General features: G+C 40.3%; 1 protein-coding gene across 2 annotated transcripts in view; it reads left to right on the forward strand.

Annotated features, from left to right (window-relative positions):
* The window catches only part of ABCA13 (ATP binding cassette subfamily A member 13), a 513749-nt gene that overhangs the window by 334036 nt on the left and 162808 nt on the right, over positions 1-16905 (forward strand). For both annotated transcript variants that reach the window (XM_063606228.1, XM_003805826.7), the window contains exons 49-53: positions 1330-1384; positions 2865-3042; positions 6076-6191; positions 11717-11873; positions 15035-15288. In XM_063606228.1, the coding sequence (XP_063462298.1) occupies positions 1330-1384; positions 2865-3042; positions 6076-6191; positions 11717-11873; positions 15035-15288 (760 nt within the window). The remainder of the gene's footprint in view (positions 1-1329; positions 1385-2864; positions 3043-6075; positions 6192-11716; positions 11874-15034; positions 15289-16905) is intronic.

The raw sequence follows: 16905 nt of genomic DNA on the forward strand, positions 1-16905 counted from the left end.
ATGTGGTAAGTCCAGGATCCAGGAAGCGATGCAGCAGGTGTCAGGCACACACACTGCGAGCCTGGACCAGAATATCTGGACAGTATTAATCTATAATCAAAAAAATTTATTCTAGAAAACTGTACAGTGGATTTGCTGAACCAACAGCTCCTACTGTTGTTGCTTTTATGAGCCGGAACTTGCCTTAGTACATGGCTGAGTCCCCAATAGAAGGAAAAAAAAGGCTAGCATAGCTGGGGAGAAGAGCAGGTGGCAAAGGGACAGAAGTCCAGATGCCTGGTCGCAAAGCTGTTGGAAGTTTGGAGCACTGTAGCCTGTTCCAACTCTGTACCTTTTTTGTAGGCTTACTTATACCCCATGATGTTTCAGTAAGGATTTAATGTGCTCTCATAAAGCAGTGCTGATAAGATAATACCGATAAGATGAATTAAAATACAAGTGATAGTATAAATTAAAATACAGATGATAGGGTAAATTAAAGGCGAGCCAAAAGAAAAATAAGCAAAATCTAGGACTGGCCACATGAAATGGAGCAAGGATTTGTGCCTTTGGTAATGGCCTCCACATACAAGCCACACATTTGACTCCAATCACTGACACAACCAATTAGGCAAAGGAAACCTGATTACTCTCACAGTCCACAATGTCCAAGATAAAACACGAACCAACTTTATTTATGGAGTTCTTCTTAACACAATATTGACTAGAATTTCTGGGGAAGCACTGTCCCACTCTGTGATATTATAAACAGCTCTTATAATAAAATCCTTTTAATTGATAAGCTGATGGCAGTTTCTTCATTTTGGCTGCTGGCATCACACACATGCACAAGCCCAAGAAAGCAAACAAAGCAAAACAAAATAAACAACTCCAAAACCAAAATTGGTTCAGTGAAACAGTCCAGTTATCTATCTATCTAGATGTGGCTTGATCTAGAGGTGAATATTGATCTGATTCGTATCAAATAGTCTTCTTTGCATACTGTTACTTAGCCTGAGTATGTTTCCTCTCTGCAAACATAGGCTATGGGATACTTATGAGGATTACACAATAAAATATGAGAACCTATGAACATAGGGCCTGTCATGTAAAGCATGAACAATTCATGCTGGTTATGTTTGACAACAACAGCAATGACAGAAATCCCAGCACATATTTGCTGAATTTCACAATGGAGTTTGCCATTCTTTTCTGCTAATTGGCCAAGGCCTGGGCAAAGCAAGCAGGATACATTGTGATGGCACAGGGAATCTGCGTAGCCTGTAGATGAGCTGCGATTCACCATGCAGGAGCAGGCTGAAGGCCCACTTTTCAATTTGTCTTTCACAGGAATAACACTCTACAGCCACCCATATGGAGGGGCCTTGCTGAACGAGGACAAGATGTGAGTTGATGGAATGCTGAGGGGTGTGTGACCCTGACTATGGAAGAAAATCTTTGTGTTACTTAGGGATGACTTTGGTCTCTCTTTTGCATTTGCCCCAAGAGACGGCTTATAGAGTTAGCAGGAAATGCCCACAGGACTTGGGCATTTCTTTGCAAAGTGTGAGAAAAACGACTATTAAGAGAGGCAGTACATTGACTGAGCTTAAAACAGATGAGTTTGTCATGCAACTGTACTTCTAAGCAGAAATTCTTCTAAGGGAATGATTTACCGAAACTTATGGGACTGTACATCTTCTGAAGAGTTTTTGGGGTTAAAAGCATAAACATTGCATTCATGTACATAAACATAGTAACGCCTCCTTGAATATTTCTCATGCAAGATTTTCCTCCTGATCCAGATGGAGACATGGGTGGGGATAAGGCCAGAGCTCTTCAGGTACAGAATTCTGTGTCAGTTCTCACTGTCTTTGTGAAGGGTAGCATGCTTCCACCTGTCTTCTCTTTTTCTCCCCCATCTCCCTTCTCTATTATATGGTTGACAAACTTTTAATTAAAAGACGATAATAAAAGTGGGTATTTTTGAAAAACTTTTTATGACCTACCAAATTAAGTTGCAGAATGCAAATCTGCTTAATGGGCATTCTCTGCTCAAGTTGTTAATCTGGCAGGAACCGGCAGGAAGCACCGGTTGGGTTGCAGCTTGTCCTCACATTCACATAATGATTTTCAGGGTTCTAGCTTTAACAGTGTCTGACACCTTCCAGAATTCCAAGAGTAGGCTAGCTGACATCTGTTGTAGAATGCGACACGATGGAGCAGAAGGCATGGCACAGCAGATGACTTGTGCTGAGGAGTTCCATCGTGTCGGCCTCCTGAAAGACCATCTGTGGTCTGACTGTTCCTAAAGGAGTTGAGAGGAGGCAGCAATTGACTTGAGTAAAAGTAGTAGTGCTCCAGGTAAAACAATTACTAAGAAAATGTACAGTGTATAATATTACAAAGCACCTCAATCTATTGCAAAATCTCCTTGGTATTTCATGTGATTAAATTCAGAGATGGGCCACTGCAGTGTGGAGCTGTAGTGAAGGCTCCTCTCTGGCAGGTGCTACTGTATTGCAAAGCAGTCCCTGTGTGGGCAAAGGTCACAGCTTACCCGGATGCTGCTCAGAGGATATCTTTCATCTTAATTGGGAGTCAGGCTCAATGGTGAAGAGCAGATTTTGACACAAGAAGACTCCGAAATGCCCTCAAACTGTGCTCCTCAGTTATGTCTTCTGTAAACTGAGCTTAGTCATCCATGTCTCAAAAGGTGGCTGAGGGGATTTAATGAGGGAATCCATGCCCTTAGCCAACATGCCTGGCTGATTATGAATTTTTAATTAGCAGTTTTCACTGCTGTCATCATTGCTGATTTTTATTAGCAAAGAAGGCTTGTGTTCTTCGTCAGGTGCCTGAGAGCTGCTCTGTTCCACCCGCAGCCTGGAGAGCATCCGTCAGTGTGGAGTGGCCCTCTGCATCGTGCTGGGATTCTCCATCCTGTCTGCATCCATCGGCAGCTCCGTGGTGAGGGACAGAGTGATTGGAGCCAAAAGGTTGCAGCACATAAGTGGCCTTGGCTACAGGATGTACTGGTTCACAAACTTCCTCTATGACATGGTAGGATTTGGGAATGAGATTCTGTGTGCCTCCACAATAGTGATCTAAATAGTGCATGTATGGAGGGATGGAGGGGGGCATTGGGGCCCTGGCTGCCTTGGAGTGTCCACAAAAAGGGGTCATCTTATTGATAAGAGCATTTCAGATTAAGTCACCTTTACTGATCACCATAGAATTGGTTCATAAGGGGAAGACTGATAAGCTTCAGGCTGGAGAACTGGGAAATTATAGAACTTTACAAAGATGCAAAGTTTCTTCTTGAGAAGATGAGAAAATTATTACCTTTACTATGCTCTTTTCAACGGGGTAGCAGATGAGGTGATAAAAATCATTAGAAATGATCTTTCATCTGCATGCTTAACACCCCCTCCTGCGAGACCTGTGCTTCATTGCCTAATAGGTATGGCAGGTATTATTAGCATTTTTGGAATGCACTCAGTTCCCCAATGGAAACCCTCCAGATCAGTGTCTGCCATCCTGGGGGACAATAACAGATGCTTTGTCTAGGTGTTCCCTATTCTTCAGGACATTTATCTTAAGTAAAAAAAAGCATCTTATATGATAAGTTGTTCTTAGTGGTCAATATCTACTGTCATTGTTCTCTCGTGGAGCTGTCTTTATTTTGTAGGAAAGTGATATCCTTGCCCTCATACATATGATTCATCTTGTGATACAGAAAATCATACATAAGTCAGTGGAAGGCCGGAGGTCAACCATTTACTGAGCACCTTCCATGCACTAGGTGCTGTCCGAGCTGTGCTACACCAGGCACAAATTTCTGCATATTAACATGTTGCTTTCCTGTAAGGTTTATTTCTTTGAGCTGGCTTAGAATTTAGCTAATTTATTTTCTTTTGATTGTGTAACTTGGATTTTTGTTTTGTTTTGAAAGTACAATTTATCGGGGTCACACCTAAGTTACCTAACATTTCAGGAGTTCATTTAATTTAATCAGAGGTTTCCCTGAACCTGCCTGGTGATAGATATCACCTGGGACATTTGGTAACAATAAGGATTCCCAAGGGCGTATCCTTCGAGATTCTATTCAATAGGACTGGGGGGACTTGGAGGTCTGTGTTTTACTAGGTACTCAAGGTGATTTATGAATCTTAACCAAGATTGACAAATTCTGGGTCTTTAAACCCTTATCTTTACTGAGGGACACTTGAAGGCAGGCAAGTGGAAGTGACTTGTCCAAAATTTTACATCTAGTTGGTACAGAGATGGCTTCTCAGTGCCAGCCTCTGTCTCCTGGTCCAGTTTTGTTCCCAGTGCTACACACTGCTGCTGGCTACTTGTCTCTCTGCCGTCTGTCATTTAACAGTGTCTAAGGGCCACAACTTTCCCAGATAAAAGGGAAGAAGTGTGTGGCAAGAGAGAATCACAACACACGGGGGCCATGCTTCTAGGACACCATGGGGCTTTCAAAGTCTCCAAAACCCCAGGATCTTCCTTCTTTTCAGCACCCTTAGTTTATTGTCTCTTATGCCTCCCACTCAGTCTGACTCTTCTTTACTCTGTGATGTTTGATCTTGGTGATTAAGGACAGGGAGGGTTTCTTGCTTCTTGGTTGGATGGTTTTCCATCTTCATCCAATCATTCTCTGCTTATTCTATTCAATCACTGATTTAAGAAATATTTTTGAGGATCTGTTGTGGGTCAAGGTGGGTCCAAGGTTGCTATAGACTAAATGATTATGTCCCCCCAAAATTCATGTTGACACCTAATCCCCAGTGTGATGGTATTTGGAGGTGGGATCTTGGAGAGATAATTAGGTTCTGAGAGTGGAGCCCTCCTGAATGGGATTAATGGCCTTGTAAAAGAGGCCGCAGAGAGCTCTATGTGAGGACACAGTGAGAAGTCACAGTCTGAATGAGGAAGCTGGCCCTCGCCAGACACCGAATCTGCCAGCACCTTGATTCTGGTCTTTCCAGCTTCCAGAACTGTGAGCAATAAAGTTGTGTGGTTTATAAGATACTTGGTCTATGTTATTCTATCATAGCCCCCCAAATGGTGTTGGGCATAAAGCCATGCATAAAGCAGAGAAGATTGCTCCCTCAAAGAGATTCTTATGAGAGGAAGCAGAAAAACTAGTAAACAAACAAATAAATAAATGCGCAAGATACAGTTGGCCCATGACTGGGTCTATTGAAAGAATGAAAGAGAATGATGGGATGGAGGATGACTTCAAATGTGAAGGTCAAAGAAGACAGTGAAACTTTACCTGAGATCTGTGAGGTAAGAAGGGGCCCTGCCCATGGATGACATGCAGGAAGAGCTCTGCAGCTTGAGGCTCTAAGAGAAGAAGGAACCAGGCGTGTGAGAGCCTGAAGGAAAGCCATGGCTGTTGTTGGCCTGCAGGGAGCACCTTAAGGTGAGGCTGGATAGGGAGGTAGTGCGAGGAGCCTGTCCTTGGTTCTACGTGTGTGGGAGGAGGCTGTGTTTCATGAAAGCTGATTGGATTCCTTGACCCTCCTCAAAGGAGATGGATATGCATGACAGTAGTAGTCACCTCAGGCCACCATAACAAAATACCACAGGCTGGGTAGCTTCACCCCGGAAACTTGATGCTCTCATTGTCCTGGAGGCTGGAAGTCTGAGATCAAGGTGTTGGCAGGGTTGGTTCCTTCTGAGGCTTCTCTCCTTGGCTTGTAGCCAGCCATCCTCTCCCTGTGTCCTCACATGTCAGCCCTCTGAGAGTGACTGCATCCTGATCTCCTCTAGAGACACCAGTCATGTTGGATGAGGGCTCACCCAATTGACTTCATTTTACCTTAATCACTTGTTCAAAGTCCTGTCTCCAAATACAGTCACATCTTGAAATACTGGGGGTTCAATGTATAAATTTTGGGGGGATACAACTCAGATTAAAACAAGCGAGTTTCCAGGACTAATTCCACGGCTACAGAACTCCTAATGTGCAAAATAGGAAATATATTTGTGAAGTTGAAAGGAAACTTCAGGATAAGTAGATGATAATAAATATGACCATCTGATGTAACAGCTCTCCCTTATTTCTTTTTATCTTCTCAGCTCTTTTACTTGGTTTCCGTCTGCCTGTGTGTTGCTGTTATTGTCGCCTTCCAGTTAACAGCTTTTACTTTCCGCGAGAACTTGGCAGCCACGGCCCTCCTGCTGTCACTTTTCGGGTATGTGATGAGAAACGCTGCTGCAGAATTACGGTTTGTTTTCTGAAAGAGAAAACCCTCAGGATGGCTTTGAACCTGCTGTCGACTTCATGATTTCTTCTCTTTTGAAGCAATTATATTGCTTCTGCAAGGGACACGGAGCAAACAAGCCTGAGCAGGATGATGAATGCCCCGTGGAGGAAGGAAGGGCTGACCTGGTCGTGATGAAGACAGCACTGCCCTGTCTCAGACAGGCCCTTGAGCTGTTTGACAAACTTGTGCAGCGGGAAATGGATTCTCTATTATTCTCACTTTGACATTAATCAGGGGCTCAAATACATAATCCAGTTAGCTCAGAGATTGCATTTGTGGAGGTTCTCTCAGCAAGCTGTCTGGCATTTTTTCTCCTCTCCTCTAATATTAGTAGTTTGAAAATGTTTTGTCTAATTTCTATCACTTTTTTTTCAGATGAAAAAGTAGCAAATGGAGAAAAGTCATTTTATGAATTTGTGATTTATGCATGCTAGTCAGGATCATTGCTAGTGGCCTCAAAATTATATATATCTGGTATCAGGATATATATGTCTTCTTATTTGTCATGCACGTTTGCTTATATACAGGCTAACTACATAAGAGATGCTTAGTAGGGAAAATCATTATCATACTAATTTATTATAATTCAAGGCTATTTTAAAAGATAAAACAGCTTGCTCTTATTTAAGAGGATTACAAATAAAGTGATTTTTACAGTTTGTATTTATATAAGTGCCCTAGAATTATTCAAAACATCTAATTAGAGACAGAGTTTTACTTAAACAAATATATACCATTACTAGATGATTGTATAGGTGGGTGGGTGGATGGATGGAAGTATGTAGATAAGAGAAAGAAAGATAGACAGGGAGAGAGAGATTAACAGAGAGAGGGAAAGAGACACTAAGAGAGAGAGGGAGAGAGAGATTAAGAGAGAGAGAGAGAAACAAGACAGACAAACTTTTGGGGGAACATTGATATTACTACTCACTAACCCCAATGCTGTAGCTTTGGTAATACTAATTATTCTGTCTAATCCTCAGTTTTTTCTTTGTAAGACTTCATGTCTTTTGCTATAAAGATTAAATTAAATAGTTTATATGACTATCATGGACAATGACTGGTACAAAATTCCCATTAAATTAATTTTAGCCATTATTGTTACTCTTTAGAATTATTTTACTCTTTAGAAGATGTAATATCCTGAGCTATAAAACATGTTTATAGTAGACATATATTTATTATATTTAGCTAGAAATTTATGGACTTGTGTATAAAGATCTATGTGTGTGTACCCAGCTCTAAGAACACAGTTTGATTTCAGTTTATTGATCCAATTGAATGGATAGTGTTGTCATGTCTCCCTCTATTTCAAGTAAAATAGACTTTGCTATAAAATTATTTTTGAATTTTAGGAGAGTATATCTCAAAAACTGAGTTAAAACTTAGATAAAATGGTTAGAAAGCCTTGAAAACACGCTTTTAGAAATTTTTATTAGTTGTTTTGATTGTGAAACCCTTTAAGAATTTGAATTAAACTAAGAATTCTCTTCACATACATAACTACCACATTTTTCAAAGAATTTCTGGAGATTCACAGGTCTGTTGAAGCACAATCATAGGCAATAGGGGTTACACGCTTCTGGTTAAGAACTCTTAGGTTGCAGAGACTGGAAAGATGTCAGAGATAACTCAGACCGTGTTTGTAATCATGGCTAATCCCAGGGAAGAAGAGCCCCCAAGGGAAGTTGATCAGGGTCACTGGGTGACATCCATGGGAATGCAGATTTAGAAGGTAGCTCTTTCTTCATTGGAGCACAGCCAGTGGAACTGGTGACAACCTCCCCTGCCACTGTAACAGGAGGGGCAGTGAGAGACCCGGTCTGGGGAACCGCTGTCTCCTGTGTGCCTGGCAATCTCTGGGTGAGGATAGCAGAATTGGCTCATGCCTGCTGTCCTTCTAAGGACCTGTGGGTACACGGAGCCCAAGGGCAAACTCAGGAAAGCTGAATCCCGAGCTGAAACCTAAGAGCACGTCCAGGCATTAAATGGCTGCTTAAAGGCAGGAATCTGAAGGAATAAGGGATAGTATACACAAATTGATTCTTTTAAGAGATAACAAGATAAACATGCCTAATCGCAGTCTTATTGTTTTTCTTCTTTCTATCAAGGACAATTTGTTATTTAAACTATAAAAGGGAGAGTCAGGAAGAATTAGCATCCAAAAGAGGGAAGTGACACCTAAAATGAATGAAAGAAAACAGAGCCTAACTTACATAAAGATGGAAACCTTAAGAACATATTTGATGTATATTTAGCGCTAAAAGATGAGATTGCAGAATCCTGCTTGGTGTCTTGGGAAATCCACAAAGCATGGGGAAGCGGCCGATTTTCAAAAGGGGAATTTTCTCCGCCATAAATTCCATGATGTTGTGAACAGTAGGCCAGTCTCTAGCAAATTTTAAAATCATTAAAATGATATTATATTTTAATAAAAGCCTGGAGATTGTTGAAATTCATTGTAATTTTCACAAAAAAATAAATATAAGCCAATTTCATTTTTTTCTTGTAAAATAGGAGACTGGAGCTGCTAATACGTTAATTTGAGCCAAGTATTTGAAAGATAACTAATGAAAATGTAGTAAAAAAAGTAATGGAATCATAGCCTGTTGAAAACCACACTGGAATACTCTTCATTCATCTAGCAATAGGAACTCTCATGTGGCTTCATTTAGGACAATGTCTCTGATTCTTTGTTTTTCTTAAATAATGCTTTGATCCACTTGTCACATATTTAAATGACATAACCCAGCATGGAAACCTTATGTAATAAGTAACTAGATACAGATCCTGAACCATCTCAAAGGAAGTAGAACCTAATGTTGAGGTGGTAATTAGTCACTCAAGTGCAGATCAGGTATGCAGACTCCACAGCAAGACAGGGAGGCTGCTGCACCCTTAGATTGTATTGCTGGATGTGGAGATGCTGATCAAAGCAGATGATAATCTTGCTGTGTGTTGTGCCAGGCCAACCACATCATGTTCTCTGTGAGGCAGCCTTACCTAAACTCCCCTAAGTCCCACAATGCAAAATTTAACAGAGAAAGCTGGTTGAATATCGTGTTGTTAAAGGAGCAGAGAAAGACCCAGTCTTTGGTAGTGGAGGTTTAAGCAGAATAACATGGCTATCCTCAGCTATTTAAAGGACTGTCACATGGAAAAGAAAAGCAATTTGTCACGTGCTGTTCCAGAATATAGAGTTTGAATCAGTAGTTATAAGTTGGAGAGAGTTTTCATTCGCTCTTAGAATGAATTTTATAGCAATTACAGCTGCCCCAAAATTTGGCTCACAAACTTCTACTACTGCTTATATTTCTGTTGCAAAAATACTTGCAATTCTGTGATTTCATTTGATTCTCAAAACAGTCGCGTGAAGGAGTGTAGCACTTGATTTTTGTCTCAGAAGGGACAGTGAAGGAAAGAGGGTAGGTGTGTGGTGTGGGTGAATATGTGTTGGGGTTTGAATTCTCTCTGTGGTAGTTTATTTCAGACAGAGATGTTGATAATGTACAGCCCTAAGAAGTCATGACTTATCTCTCTGGTAATTATTTTGATTTAATTAGTTGATTGTCTTATGTAGCAACTGTTTTAGAACAGCTCTTGCCTCCATTGTGTGCTTTGAAATAATTATCTTAATGCCCACATTTTGAGGCAGATTGCTATTGAGTAGAGTGTCTAAAACACTATATGATTTTATATATCATATTATATATATCTTATGAACTATGAGAATGCATCTTTTAACCCAGGAAAGCATCATGGATGTCATATGAAAGGGGGTGCATACTAGACTAAGAGTTAACTTGAGGGCCTGGCATCTCTTATATCATTTTGAAGTCTCATACTTTTCAGAACTTGTTAACATATTAGGAAAACCTCAGACATTTTGCAGGCACTGAAGTGTTTCAGGTTAAGCCAATTATTCACCATAAGAAAACAGTGATACATTTACCTTGAGTGAGCAGAGAACTTGTTGAAGCTCCGGATATATGAGAATCTTTTGGGAAAGTTGTGATTCAAAATCAGTGACTTCTCTGCTGATATTAGGAACCATCGTTCAAAGTGTACTTCCTTTATTGGGTGCAGTGGTATTATTTCAGGAAGGAGATGAGGGAAGTTGCCATGAGTGAAACCTGGCTCTAGAATTGAGGAGACGGAATGAAGAAAATGAGATGTTTTCCTTTTAGGGACATTTGGGTGGTATCTTAGATCCTGATGTCATCTGACACATGTGGGGACTGCTTCTAGGGTTCAATGTTTAGCAATGCTTCTTACTCCCCAGCTTTGGGGCCACATGGAAATGAATCCCATGTTCATCTACTTATCACCTGCAAAGCTCAATCAAGTGTCTGCACTCTGCAAATCCCCATTGTTCTGCCTGTAAGATGACAGTTACAGTGCTGTCTCCTGGGTTGCTGGGGACTAAAGGAAGATTAGGGCACACTGAGGAGTTACAGATGGTACCCCCTGTGCAGTGGATGCTGGAAGGAGGCTTTCAGTTTTTATTTTTAGGCCTTATTTTTTTTATGTAGCTCTGCAGCTTTTTATATTCTTGATATCTTTTGATTCTCAATATAATGAATAAGTATTATTCCTGCCTTCCTGATGAGAAGCAGAGCAAAGAAGCTCCTTTTGGAGAAGAGAGGTTGGAGAAGTCAGCCGACTTTCTCCAGGCCACAGAGCCATCAAGTTCAGGCCCACGTACAACCCGTGTGTGTGTTGTGACCCCATCCGGTGTTCTTTATTGCATTGCAGAGCCCTCTGAAGCCCCAGGAAGAGTGTGTTGTCTTGGAAAAATACCGTGGAATGTATTATGTAAAGTTCATTTCTGTTCACCAAGTGAGGAAAAATTGCTGGGCCAATAAAATTGCATCTATAATTCAGTCTTACGGCTGTCCCCTTATCTGCATTTTTGCTTTCAGAGAATTCGGTTACCCATGGTCAACTGTGGTCTCCAGATATTAAATGGAAAATTCCAGAAATAAACAATTCATCAGTTTTAAAGGGCACAGTGTTCTGAGTAGCAGGATGAAATCTTGTACTGTCTTGCTCTATCCCATCAGAGACGTGAATTTCCCCTTTGTCCTGCATATCCTCACTTTGGACCTGGGAGTCAGTGAGTTACCAAATTGACTGTCGCAGCATGGCAGTGCTTGTGTTCAAGGGACCTTTGTTTTACTAGATGGCCCCAAAGTGCTAGAGTAGGCACGCTGGCATATTGCTGTAATTGTTCTATTTTATACTACTCATTGTTCTTAATCTCTCACTGTGCCTAATTTATAAATCAAACCTTATCATAGGTTGTATGTATGGGGAAAAACATAGTGTATATAGGATTCAGTAATATCTGCATTTTCAGGGATTCACCCCAAGGTCTTAGAATGTATCTGCCATAGATAAAACTACTGTAAAGTTACAGTAAAACAAACATTACTTTTCACTTTACTTTTCAGATATGCAACTCTTCCGTGGATGTACCTGATGTCCAGAATCTTTTCCAGTTCGGACGTGGCTTTCATTTCCTATGTCTCACTAAACTTCATCTTTGGCCTTTGTACCATGCTCATAACCATTATGCCCCGGTTGCTAGCCATCATCTCCAAAGCTAAGGTCAGTAGTTTGTAGCATCACCTCTACACTTCTGCACCTCTAGTGCAAAGACGGTGTTAACTCATGCCTCTTTTGTTGCTTTTCTGACTGGAATTCAATGGAAATGCATTGGTATCCACTGTCTTTAAACTCCAGAGAGATAAATGGATTCTAATTAACAAAAAACACATTGCCATTATAAAAGCCATGCCTAGGCTTAGCAACAATTGATGAAAAAATGTTCCGTTTTAGCCACTCCATTCTTGAGGGTAGAGCCATGAAGATGTTCACTGCCACATGCCTAGCATTTTCATCGAGACTATTTGTTGATGAATTACTGATGAATGGTGGAAGAGTGAGTCATTGAAACATGCCCTCTCAATGTTCACCATCGTTTGGGTCAGACACTACAAGATAGAATGTGCCACACAACACAGCTGACCATGCTCTCGGGGCACAGCATGTCTGAATGATGATCTGGCGGGATTCTACCCTCTTCTCTGGGATTTCTGGAACAAATTTAATTTTGCTGTTTTCCAAGTGTGGCAGCCAAGGGCTTTCCTGAGCATGAGGCCCGTGGTCAGAAAGAACTTCTCCTTGTGAGGTCAATGCCACTCTCCAATGGGCCGTTCTGATTAGCAAGTCATTTCTTAAATGTCATCTCCAGCAGGTGTCTAGGTCAAGGTGAACCCATTAGTCCTGCCACATTCCTTTCACTCCTGTCTCCTCCCTTAGTGAGGCCTGCCTGGGTCTTTGCCTCTGCTTTAATACTTCTTTCAGCCCCTCAGCATCCCCAGTGCTACCTGGAGATACGGACTTCAGATTTTGCACTTTCCTCTGCCCCCTTATTGCAATCCTTTTCATTCTGTTTTCTTTTCTCAGCTCTGACCACACTATTCTCTCCTGATTCCCTGCTGCTTATATGGAGTCTGATTCCTCAGTAGTTCCCAAATGTTTGGCCAGCTCAGGGGCTGAGAAATGACCTGGAAAAGGTACTGAGCTCCTAGTTTTGAAGCATGTGCTGCAGTTCTCATTTCAAATCAAACAGGGACTGATGCCTATTTAATTGGGATGAGTCTACTTCCTCATGGCTGGACTTTCAGAGACTTAGTAAATTTGCCAATGATAGCTAACATTAGTTTTTATTACTGTGCTTCATATTTGGATAGAAGCAGTGAACTCTGTAAACGTCTATTATGCATTCAGTGATGGTAATAATCTATTTTGGTGATTTTTATAGATTTATTATTGACACTGATTTATATTAACATGTCTACACTTTAAAGAGAAAACTTGCAGAACCATTAATTGGCTTTAGCTTGAGGAGAAAATTGAAATCAGTAGAGACAGTGTACAATTTCCCTCCTCCCTCATCAGATCTCTAGCATGACATGAACCATCAGGATGTCAGTCATGAATCATGGTGAAACTGAAAAGAGACTCACAGTAGATAATCCTATTGGTGAGGAACTTGAAAGCAGAGAGCTTCCCTGGGGAGTGGAGTCACAGAAGTGAGATTTAGCTCCAAAAGAAAAAGGAAGAAGAATTGTCCATATCCAAAGAGGAAGCTGACCAGGAACCTTTCCACTCGTGAGGTTCTACCAGTGTGGCAAGTGGAAAGGCTTGTTACCTTTAATTATAAACAGCATTGCTTACTTGTTAAAAAAAAATCAACAGGCAATGAGGTGTTTGCCAGAAAATGGATCTAAATCAATTGGTAACAAGTAATTAAAAGCAGCGTATTGCTTTTGTTTGGGTCTTTCTTTTCCTTTGCTCTTTATTTTGATATTATTTGCTTAGGAAGCAACCTTATTCAAATGTTTATTTCAAATAATTTCAAATTTTCATTTGTAGGTTATGGAGCTTTGTAGCATTAATTCTTGTAGAATTAATGAAAGAAACCAAAAAAGGTGACTGGATTCTCAGATCACTCTTTTTCTTAAAAAATAAAAATATTTTAAGTTCTGGGGTACATGTGCAGGATGTGCAGGTTTGTTCCATAGATAAATGTGTGCCATGGTGGTTTGCTGCACCTCTCAACCCATCACCTAGGTATTAAGCCCAGCATGCATTAGCTATTTTTCGTAATGCTCTCCCTCCCCCACCCCATCCCCCAACAGGCCCCGGTGTGTGTCGTTCCTGTCCTTGTGTTCATGCGTTCTCATTGCTCAGCTCCCACTTATAAGTGGGAATATGCAGTGTTTGGTTTTCTGTTCCTACATTAGTTTTCTGAGGATAATGGCTTCTTGCTCCATCCATGTCCCTGCAAAGGACATGATCTCCTTCCTTTTTATGGCTGCATTGTATTCTATGGTGTATCCATCTATCCAGTCTATCATTGATGGGCATTTCGGTTGATTCCACGTCTTTGCTATTGTGAATAGTGCTGCAGTGAACATATGTGTGCACGTATCTTTGGAATAGAATGATTTATATTCCTTTGGGTTTATACCCAGTAATGAGATTGCTGGGTCAAATGGTATTTCTGGTTCTAGATCTTTGAGGAATTGCCACACCATCTTCCACAGTGGTGAACAATAAGTCTGAATATCTAGTGTAACCAGTATTAACCATTGTGTTTACAAATTATAGTGTTAATGTAATCATTTTCATTGTTACCAAATCACAGTTTATATGATGACACATTTTGAGTTCAAACACAAGATCTGGAACATCTGTCTTTCCCACTGGTGAGGCTCCCTGTTGGAGTGAGGGGGATGTGGGGGAGCAAAAACTCATGTTTTCTAATTTATTTCTTTGTATAATTATCATTTTCACAATTTTCACATAATCCTAAATCGAACACTTATGGATTGTTATTCTGTGAGTTTGTGCACCTGCATCCCCCTTCTATGTATGGATTATTTGTTAACTCAGTGTTCATATATTGCTAACACCTTTGTTCATACTTGTTTAGAGATCATTGTGATTTCCTTAAAAGTAGATGTAAAAATCATCACTGTTCTCAAGCAAGAAAACCTTGAAAGGCAAATACCAGTAGATCTAATATCTCTAAACAAAATACCTTTGTTTTGATGGCTGTCTGAGAATATCAGTGAATAGTTGGGATAGGGAAGACCTGGAACACAGAGCTAACCAAGGAGAAAAAGAAGTTATTGGTATATGTTATGAAAAGGGGAATAGCTTTTAATTGGATTTTTTTTCTTTTTTTCACTGTGCAGAATTTACAGAATATCTATGATGTCCTCAAGTGGGTCTTTACTATTTTTCCTCAATTCTGCCTTGGTCAAGGACTGGTAGAACTCTGCTATAATCAGATCAAATATGACCTGACCCACAACTTCGGCATTGATTCCTATGTGAGTCCCTTTGAGATGAACTTTCTGGGCTGGATCTTCGTGCAACTGGCCTCGCAGGGCACAGTACTTCTCCTCTTGAGGGTTCTGCTACACTGGGACCTTCTGCGATGGCCAAGGTGGGTTCCGAAGGGCTCATCCTCGAGCTGCACTTACTCCTGCAAAACGAGAGGAAGAGAAAAATTCATCCTGGAGGTTGTAAAATAAAAATTATATCTGATCAGCATTATACATAGTTCTAATGCGTTAAGATTTTATTATTTTTTAAACATTGATTGGTGTCAGTCACCCATACCAGGAAGGAAAATTTCAAAAGATAAGGTGACAAACTGTGAGATAATCTTTCCAATTATTTGTCTCAGCATATTTTCTTTTAAAAAAATTTTTTTTATTATACTTTAAGTTCTACGGTACATGTGCACAATGTGCAGGTTTGTTACATATGTATACATGAGCCATGTTGGTGTGCTGCACCCATTAACTCATCGTTTACATTAGATATATCTCTGAATGCTATCCCTCCCCTCTCCAACCACCCCACAACAGGCCCCGGTGTGTGATGTTCCCCTTCCTGTGTCCAAGTGTTCTCATTGTTCAGTTCCCACCTATGAGTGAGAACATATTTTCACTTTGAAATTGCTGAATTTCTCTGTTACTTTGAAGCAGCTAAGGTAAATTTGGTTAATACCATAACATTATTTTTACAACTAAATACCAAGAACTCTGGGAGCAGGAAGATAGGAAAATTCAGTACAGATGTCTATGTGTCCTTTGCTGGATCTTGTTGCTTATGCTGCTGTACTCTGATCTTTGTCAGGTGAGGTTGAGAGTCAGTAGCATGGGGCATGTGTAGACATGTAGATATATAATGTGGTTTATACACATGCATGCACACACATGCATTCCTACTACTATAAATAGGATTTAATGTGGCCTTGAAAGGATATCTGAAATATTGTCAGATAAAACATTTGCACTACATAAGGAAGCAATGTGCTTTCCTGTGTAGGATCCACAATGGTTGGCTTCCCCCCCATACCCAAGTGGCCTGAATTCATTGGCCTGCTCTTTCCAAGGGCTATGTATTTCCCTCTGACCTCTACTTGAGGGAGGGATCCTTTTTGGAGAAATTACCAATTAAGACCATGTCACTAGAAAATCTATTAAGGATTATAAAGACACATGATTAATAATTTATGGTGATCTCTTCATAGAATTATTTTTCCTTTCAGCCATTTCCTGACATATTTTGTTACATAACCCCTTTTAATAAAGTAAAATAGACACCGTTTTGAGTATAAATCCCAATGTGCTTTTGAATTGGCCACATCACCCTGGAGTCTGCAGATTTCCAATAGCTGACTGAACCTGGAGTAAAATGCAGAGTGCCCTTTAAACATAATTTGTTCTCTGATGTCCCTTACTAGTTTAGTCTATTTTAAAAAACTGTAATGTAGGATCCCCCTTGGCAGATTTCAGGGTACTCCATTTTCCTATAGTATCAAAAGATTTTTCTTTAAAGAGAAAAATCTGTATTACCTTTACTTTCTAGAGTTGTAAGTATAAGTTGAATTGTATTTTAGAATAATGTCCTTGTTATCCACAGTAAAGAGTCAATTTTTTTCTCTACATGAAGGTTACAGAGCATAGAAATTTAAGTGAATTTAGACACTAGTTGCCTACTACCATTTTATGGATAACTGTCATAATGACTGCATAACCCAGTCAATTTACTT

Source organism: Pan paniscus, chromosome 6, assembly GCF_029289425.2.
Source record: "Pan paniscus chromosome 6, NHGRI_mPanPan1-v2.0_pri, whole genome shotgun sequence".
Taxonomy (NCBI): Eukaryota; Metazoa; Chordata; class Mammalia; order Primates; family Hominidae; genus Pan; species Pan paniscus.